This window comes from Capricornis sumatraensis, chromosome 5 (genome assembly GCF_032405125.1).
Source record: "Capricornis sumatraensis isolate serow.1 chromosome 5, serow.2, whole genome shotgun sequence".
Classification (NCBI taxonomy): Eukaryota; Metazoa; Chordata; class Mammalia; order Artiodactyla; family Bovidae; genus Capricornis; species Capricornis sumatraensis.
In genome coordinates this window covers 77,421,719-77,431,120 of record NC_091073.1, presented here as the reverse complement: position 1 = coordinate 77,431,120, position 9,402 = coordinate 77,421,719, and the positions used below count along the sequence as shown (strand labels likewise).

Sequence of the window (9,402 nt, the reverse complement as noted above, 5' to 3'; positions counted from 1 at the left end):
GAAATCTGTCTGCAAAAGATTTTAATACTGGAAATATTTATACAAGTTTTAACATAATATAATGACTTATAAAAGTTTTAAAGTTTGGTATGATTTTCCCCTAACTGGTACTAGGACAATAAAGAGAAATTGCTGCTCCCAGTTCCAGGACAAGAAATTCACAAGAATTAGGAATATTTTTCTTTGTGACAGAAAGCAAGGGAAACATCCAATATAAACAAAGTCATGTCAAGGGGACACAAGAACCAGGTTAAAGGTATTCCCACTGACAAAAGATGGGCAATTGGATTATCAAAGAGAATAAAAACTGTAGCATGAAAATGCATTCATTTATCATGAAATTTAAAAAGCAAAACACCTCTTTGGTCACCCTTGCATATGAGGTACCAACTGTTTATCAGGAAAAGAGAGAAAAGAGAAAGGATCAGACTTCATTTGCACAATCTTTTGAAGTAACCAAATTATTAATGAGGGAAGGTTCTTTGTGAACCTTAAGTACAAAAGGGAAGGTAGAATTTGAAAATTAACATGTTGCAAAACCCTAATGAGGTTATGGAGCTAATCCATCTTCATCAATGGATGTTAAAATGATTGCAAATATGGGTGAAGGGAGTACTAAGTGGGCTGAGACACCTGATCTACCTCAGCATCACTAAATGTGGGAAACCAGATGGTATGGGCCTTTGATGCAATGCAATAGGAGCAAACAGCACAAACTATGACATATTCTTGACAAAAAGAATTGAGTTTGACTCCAACAAGTCTCCAGATATAACTATGTATTTACAAGAAATACAGGGGTGAAAAGAACAAGTAAGACAAATCATGAAGAATCAGTAAGTCAAGTCAACAATGTGGAACTCACTAGGAGACAAATACATGATATAAGAAGTCAGGGGCTAGAAGCTTGCTAGAAATTAAGTGAGACTTAACAAACATGACAACCAAATATAGTGTCTGGCTATTTAAACAAGCTAACTCTTTAAAAATATATTTATTTAGTCAGCTGGAAATATCTAAATATATTTTCTCTATTTCTATGTATTTGAAAATAACCATTATAAGCTAAAAAATTAAAAACAACACGTTAGTTTGATAGTTTCATACCCTATATTTGCTTTTTTCCCCCCTCATTTTGAATGAATGAAAATTGCCCAATCAGGATTCTACTTTTAGAATTTCTTACCCTCAAGAGTCAGATACTTTAAAAACATCCTCATTATGGCAACATACCTATGTTCCTCTGCTCTTTGGGAAAGAAGATTTTCTAAAGTTTCAGCTATAAATCTAAGCATTAAAAAATCATTTATCAGTGCATTGAGCTTCAAAATTACCTGCCCATTTCCTCTCCAGATTTCTACTAATTCATAGATCAAGCCAGTTTGCCATATTGACTGAGCTATAGGATCTTAATGTCTATACATTAATACATGAGACAGTAAAATTATAATAATTTGCTTTTAGTCAACAGTCATCTTTTGAGTCCCAGCTATATAATTAATATATGCATTGTGTTGTGTGTGCATGGCCTTTGTGCCAGACTCTTTGAGATCCCATGGATTATAGCCCACCAAGCTCCTCTGTCCATGGGTTTATCCTTGCAAAAATACTGGAGTGGGTTGCCATGGCCTCCTTCAGGGGATCTTTCTGATCTGTGGATAAAACCCACATTCCCTGCATTGGTAGGTGGATTCTTCACCATTCAGCCACCTGGGAAGCTTATAATTAATATGTGATAATGCCTAAAATATAATATCCATATCATAAATGTTATTTTGATAGATATCTATTTCTAATTAACTGGAGGGTTCACTCCTGGGTCAGGAAGATCCTCTGGAGGAGGGCATGGCAACCTACTCCAGTATTCTTGCCAGAATAAACCCATGGACAGAGAAGCTTGGCGGGCTATGGTCCATGGGGTCGCAAAGAGTCAGACACGACTGAAGCAACTGAGCACATACACTCCTTCCATCAAGAAATCACGTAAATTAAAACTTGAAACATATCAGAGAAATAAGTATATTTATTCATTTACTTGTCTGGAGACCTGTCAGCAATGATGTGACAGCTGTATAACCTCTCCCCAAATAAGTTTCTTCTCAACTTGTCTTTCCTCAACCCTTTGAAGAATGGCAATAAAATCCATGTGTTCTTTCTCCCTGAACTAAAAATGGCACATGCTATTTCATATTTTGTGCCATGTGCTAATCTTCTGAATGGGTGAAATTAAGAAATATCATCAGACTGTTAGACTTCATTATCCACCATAAAACCATTACCATCTATTATCTGCACAATTGAAATGGTTTCCTAACCAATCATTCTGGTATTTACTTTTGCCTAATTCATTCTCCAGAATAAGATAAAAAGCAAATCTGTTCATGTCACTCTCCTTAAGATTCTGTTAGCACTCTGTTGTATTTAGGATAAAACCTAACAGCTAAGTCTCAAAATCTAGACTCTTGGCTTCCATTTCATATGTCAAATGATGGACTTTTGAGGGTATGTTGGGGTATTCTAAGACACAATTTCCAGTGCAGGGGGTGGGGTGGGGGTTGTTCCCTACACTGATAAGCAATTCTCTGGACCCCATAGTGTGTGCTATAATTCAACTCAATTCTGACACTATCTACCCAGAGGTAGCATCAGATCCCAAAGGTTAAGAGTTCGGTCCTACAAGACTACCACCCCTCTCACTGCAGACATCATCATGAGTCTAGGTCATTATCTGTGCTTCTGAGCAATTGAATATATATCAAAGGTTTCCATGACCCCTTCCCTCAAATTGGGTTAATTTGCTAGAGTGGTTCACAGAACCCAGAGAAACACTTTACTTACTAATCATCAATTTATTATAAAAAAGATATAACTCAGGAATGGCTGTGGGAAGAAATGCATTGTGTAGCACAAGGTAAGGGGAAAAGGTCTGGAGGTTCCAAGACCTCTTCAGACACAGCACCCTCCCCAAATATCCACATGTTCGCCTAGCGAGATGTTCTCTAAACCTTGTCCTTTTGGGGTTTTATGGAGCTTGATTGACTAAATAGTTGGCCATTTGTGACTAAACTCAACCTGTTGCACCGCTTGCCTCCCCAGAAACTGGACAGTGGGACTGAAAGTTCCAGCCCTGCAATCACAGTCATGTGGTTGGTTCTCCTGGAAACCAGCCCCCATTCTTAGGTGCTTCCTAAAAGTTACTGAAAGAGGAACTTCCCAGGTCAGTAGGTGCCTAATATCCTACTGGAGATCAGTGGAGAAATAACTCCAGAAAGACTGAAGGGATGGAGTCACAGTGAAAACAACATCCGGTTGTGGATGCAACTGGTGACAGAAGCAAGGTCCGATGCTGTAAAGAGCAATATTGCATAGGAACCTGGATGTTAGGTCCATGAATCGAGGCAAATTGGAAGTGGTCCAATAGGAGATGGCAAGAGTGAACGTCGACATTCTGGGAATCAGTGAACTAAAATGGACTGGAATGGGTCAGATAACCATTATATCTACTACTGCTGGCAGGAATCCCTTAGAAGAAATGGAGCAGCCATTGTGGTCAACAAAAGAGTCTGAAATGCAGTACTTGGATGCAATCTCAAAAATGACAGATTGATCTCTGTTCATTTCCAAGGAAAACCATTCAATATCACAGTAATCCTAGTCTATGCCCCAACCGGTAATGCTGAAGAAGCTGAAGTTGAACAGTTCTATGAAGATCTACAAGACCTTTTAGAACTAACACCCAGAAAAGATGTCCTTTTCATTATAGGGGACTGGAATGCAAAAGTAGGAAGTCAAGAAACACCTGGAGTACAGGAAAATATGGCCTTGGAATACGAAATGAAGCATGGCAAAGGCTAATGTAGTTTTACCAAGAGAACGCACTGGTCATAGCAAACACCCTCTTCCAACAACACAAGAGAAGACTCTACACATGGACATCACCAGATGGTCAACACCAAAATCAGATTGATTATATTCTTTGCAGCCAAAATTGGAGAAGTTCTATACAGTCAGCAAAAACAAGATAGGGAGCTGACTGTGGCTCAAATCATGATTGCCAAATTCAGACTAAAATTGAAGAAAGTTGGGAAAACCACTTGACCATTCAGATATGATATAAATCAAATCCCTTATGATTATACAGTGGAAGTGAGAAATAGATTTAAGGGCATATATCTGATAGATAGAGTGCCTGATGAACTATGGACTGAGGTTCGTGACATTGTACAGGAGACAGGGATCAAGACCATCCCGGTGGAAAAGAAATGCAAAAAAGCAAATTGGCTGTCTGGGGAGGCCGTACAAATAGCTGTGAAAAGAAGAGAAGTGAAAAGCAAAGAAGAAAAGGAAGATATAAGCATCTGAATGCAGAGTTCCAAAGAATAGCAAGAAGAGATAAGAAAGCCTTCCTCAGAGATCAATGCAAAGAAATAGAGGAAAACAACATAATGGGAAAGACTAGAGATCTCTTCAAGAAAATTAGAGATACCAAGGGAACATTTCATGCAAAGATGGGCTCGATAAAGGACAGAAATGGTATGGACCTAACAGAAGGAGAAGATATTAAGAAGAGGTGGCAAGAATACACAGAAGAACTGTACAAAAAAGACCTTCATGACCCGGATAATCACGATGGTGTGATCACTCACCTAGAGCCAGACATCCTGGAATGTGAAGTCAATTGGGCTTTAGGAAGCATCACTACAAACAAACTTAGTGGATGTGATGGAATTCCAGTGGAGCTATTTCAAATCCTGAAAGATGATGCTGTGAAAGTGCTGCACTCAATATGCCATCAAACTTGGAAAATTCAGCAGTGGCCACAGGACTGGAAAAGATCAGTTTTCATTCCAATCCCAAAGAAAGGCAATGCCAAGGAATGCTCAAACTACCACACAATTGCACTCATCTCACATGCTAGTAAAGTAATGCTCAAAATTCTCCAAGCCAGGCTTCAGCAATCCATGAAACATGAACTTCCAGATGTTCAAGCTGGTTTTAGAAAAGGCAGAAGAACCAGAGATCAAATTGTCAACATCTGCTGGATCATCGAAAAAGCAAAAGAGTTGCAGAAAAACATCTATTTCTGCTTTATTGACTATGCCAAAGCCTTTGACTGTGTGGATCACAATAAACTGTGGAAAATTCTGAAAGAGATGGGCATACCAGACCACCTGACCTGCCTCTTGAGAAACCTACATGCAGGTCAGGAAGCAAAAGTTAGAACTGGACGTGGAACAACAGACTGGTTCCAAATAGGAAAAGGAGTACATCAAGGCTGTATATTGCCACCCTGCTTATTTAAATTTTATGCAGAGTACATCATGAGAAACATTGGGCTAGAAGAAGCACAAGCTGGAATCAAGATTGCCGGGAGAAATATCAATAACTTCAGATATGCAGATGACACCACTCTTATGGCAGAAAGTGAAGAGGAACTCAAAAGCCTCCTGATGAAAGTGAAAGAGGAGAGTGAAAAAGTTGGCTTAAAGCTCAACATTCAGAAAACGAAGATCATGGCATCTGTTCCCATCACTTCATAGGAAATAGATGGGGAAACAGTGGAAACAGAGTCAGACTTTATTTTTTTGGGCTCCAAAATCACTGCAGATGGTGACTGCAGCCGTGAAATTAAAAGACGCTTACTCCTTGGTGCCGCGGCCAGCACAAGCAAGAGTCGCACCTGCAAGGGGAGAGAAACGGAGCGTCCCCGCGTGGAAAAATAAGAGAGAGAGACAAAAGATGGGGTTGAGAGGATCAGACCCACTATGTCTGATGCCTTCCTTTATTAGGCCACGGTATTTATAGGGTAAAGTACGTGACTTAAGACATGTACAAGGTTATTCTTTAATCTCCAAATACAATCACCAGACCCCTACCATTGTGTACAGAATTCAATAAGATAATCTATCTTTTATGATACGTGTATAAGATAATCTATCTTCTAGGACATGTTGCAGGAACAAGACATCCTGGAGCAAGACGACCTGGAGCCTTAAGGGCTACAAGAATTCTTGAGGGTGGCGGGACAGGGAGCTTAGGACAACGCCTAAGGCTCTGCATACCTGCGGAGCAGCTCCCAGAACTTAACCCTTCACGGGCGGTCCCCCGCAGCTCCCCTCTCTTTATTATTATTATTTATTTATTTATTTATTTATTATTATTATTTTTTTAAAAGCTCCATAAGGTGTCGGTGTTGCAACATGTTTTTATGTATCAGAATTTTTATGTGTAAGAATTCTTTAACAATACTACGAATAAGACAAGGAGCCAGACAAATCACGATAAGCACAACAATCAAAACCGCGCCCATTGTAATTATGCTTCGCCATAGTGATTGCAGGCTAGGGAAGTTAGAAAATAAATTTTGCACAAAATTGTTAACAGCATCAGCAATATTTAAAGTAGCTTTAGGAGAATTTTCAATATCAAGAATTTCATTATGTAACTGCAATAGATCTAGAGAGACATTAGTATTAAACCAAATTCCTTGTAGATGTTTTTTCACCTTATCCCAAGGAAAGTCAGATGCATTATAAGCCTTTTTAGTAACACAGATCCATTTATAATTAGCATGACATTGAATTTTCATGCGAAAGCTAATGCTCTGAACTTGTTCTCCTAGAACTCTAACCACATCATATAAAGCTGATAATCTATCTTCTATTTTTCTATCTATATCTTCTTGTGTTCCCATTACTTTAGTAACATTATATGACAAGGAATCTACAGTATGAGCAGCTTGAATGGATTGTGCTAAAGATACAGAAGCAGTAACAGCAGTTGCTATAAGGGTGATTAAGGATACTATACCCAGAATAATAATCAGGCTCACACTTCTTTCAGTGCGGCTAAGAGCCGTGTTAATGCGTTGTAGCAATTCTAAAGCAGTCTCGTCATACCAAGCTTCAGTTATTTCAACAGGTAACATTACAAAAGCAGGTTGTTTTACTATTAAAACTTGTTCTCCTTTTGCAACACCTCTTATGCAATTGGTAAGTATGCAATTAGAACAATTTAAATGATAAATATTTGATGACAATGTTATTTCCATAAGGCCTTGTATCAGCATGAATGGGTAAGGGACACAAGCTCGGGGATATAAAAATCCCGTAACTCCTACATTACCATATTTACTCCCACTGATATTGGGTTGTAAATATAGACTATTACCATGACCAAAAGCAGCAAAAAGTTTCCACAATTCTGTTTGAAATATCTGAGCAGTGTTTACAGAGAGAATGGGTGGATGCTGTCCTCGATATTCAGGAAAATCAGGCTTTCCCCCAGGTGCCCAGTCCCATAAAAAAGTGGTATTGGCATTGTTGATGTTGTACACCGACGCAACCCGGGCTCGACATAAAGTCCAAGGAGTGTCTATTCCCATGCGGATGCTTAGATGTTTGTCACAAAACGGAATGTCGAGAGGTCCCGCCCCGTCACGGTGCGATCTTTTCCCGGTTTTTTCATCGATGCCAGAAATAGTCACTCGAGGATATGATATATCAGCTGACACCTGTATACAGTGAGGACGCTGTAACTGATAAGAAAAGCACATAGGATATTGCGTAGTAAGACCATAAAAGGAGATATTGGCTTGTTGCTGAAAAAGTACCTCTTTAATGTTTTTTCCTTGTAATGCCGCTGCCATAGCAATGCCTTGCATATAGGAGGGTCCAATGTCAGCACAAATACGAATAAAATCAGACAGATCTGCCTTCTTTCTATAAGGTCGTAAAGCAGCTTGACAGGCAGAGTTAGCGTTTTCAAAAGCCAATTGTTTTGCTAATACCATCCCAGCCTTTTCATCTGACATTATCTTACCTATAGTATCTAAGAGTCGTGCCACGAAGTCCTGATAAGGCTCATCAGGTCCCTGTCGGACCTTTGAAAGATCTTTTGTCTTAGTACTGGAGCTAGGGAGTTTTTTTTTTTTTTATGCCTGTCGGGCTGCATTTGATATTTGTGCATATGCACCAGGTAAGAAATCAAGTTGAGTATTAGTAGCCTGGAAAGCGCCTTCACCAATCAACATTTTATAGGAGGTTTGTATACCTTGCTGCCGATTAACATCGGCTATACGAGCACACTGTTCAACATATTTAGATTTTCATAATAAATAATCTCCCCCCGAAAGACAAGCTCTAGCTATTTGTTTCCAATCATTTGGGGGTAGATTCTGAGTACCCAAACTTTTTATCATACCAACAGTGAATGGAGCGGTAGGACCGTATTGTGAGCAAGCAATCTTTAACTCTTTCAATTGCTTGAAAGGCAGCGCTTTATAGAAACGCTGGTTATTATGTTCAAAGACAGGAAAAGCAAGAGAAAAATCGGAGACAACCTCACCAAGTCGTTGTGCTTGTCTCAATGCCTTTTGTAGCGGAGACACCATCTCAGATGGAGGAGGAGGAGGAGGAGGCCCCGGAGGGGGATCGAGACCAGCAGCTACGGAGGGAGCATAGGCAGGAGGGAGAAGGGGAGCAGAAGGGGATTTTAAACTGTTACTAGGAAACTTAATTCCTAAGTTCTGCAAGGCAACAGTGAGATTTTTTATACATTTAACCAAATCATCTTTAGATGTTGACGCCCCCTTTTCTTGTGCCAAAAAACCCCAATCTTCTTGATGGTATTTAGCAGCCTCTTCATCTAATTCTGCCTCATCTGTGGAGGAAAGTGAATCATCATTATCTGGCGGACGCGACAAGTTACAAAAGGGAGGGTCACCTTTAATTCCCTTGGGAACAGCATACGTGGGCTCCGAATCAGGAACATGAAGAGGATTTTCTTCCTGTTTTAATAAATTTCCTAAACGTTTTAATTCATCATTATCAAAATCCAAGCAATCCCGAATTAGTGTCCAAAAAGATAAAGTTTCTACAGGAACATTTTCAGGGCCATGTAAAGTATAATGAGCCCGAATTTGTTCCCCTACCTTTTTCCACGTCTCTAAGCTCACCGTGCCTTCTCTGGGGAACCAAGGACAAACTTCTTCAATAAATGAAAGAAAATTGGTTAATTTAGGTTTAGAAATAGTAATTCCCCGGTGATTTAACATTACAGATAGCATATGTACAAAGAGTTGACGACTATGCGTCTGTCCCATATTTATACTCTCAACGATATACCTTACTGCTCCTTCCTTGATAGTCGCTAGTATACTTATATACTCACTCTTTTCGACTTAATATGAGCAGTGGCGAGGAGAAGCTGTCGATCTCGGGCCCCACGTTGGGCGCCACCTGCCACGGCCAGCACAAGCAAGAGTCGCACCTGCAAGGGGAGAGAAACGGAGCGTCCCCGCGTGGAAAAATAAGAGAGAGAGACAAAAGATGGGGTTGAGAGGATCAGACCCACTATGTCTGATGCCTTCCTTTATTAGGCCACGGTATTTATAGGGTAAAG

The 9,402-nt window shown here is 39.8% G+C and overlaps 1 protein-coding gene across 1 annotated transcript; it reads right to left on the bottom strand.

Annotated features, from left to right (window-relative positions):
• Positions 1–6,172: 6,172 nt before the first annotated feature.
• LOC138079713 (endogenous retrovirus group K member 13-1 Env polyprotein-like) lies at positions 6,173–7,648 on the bottom strand (the record flags this gene model as incomplete). The annotated part of the gene is made up of 1 exon (XM_068972409.1): positions 6,173–7,648. A coding segment is annotated over exon 1 (1,476 nt), but the record flags the coding sequence as incomplete, so codon positions are not given.
• Positions 7,649–9,402: the final 1,754 nt, after the last annotated feature.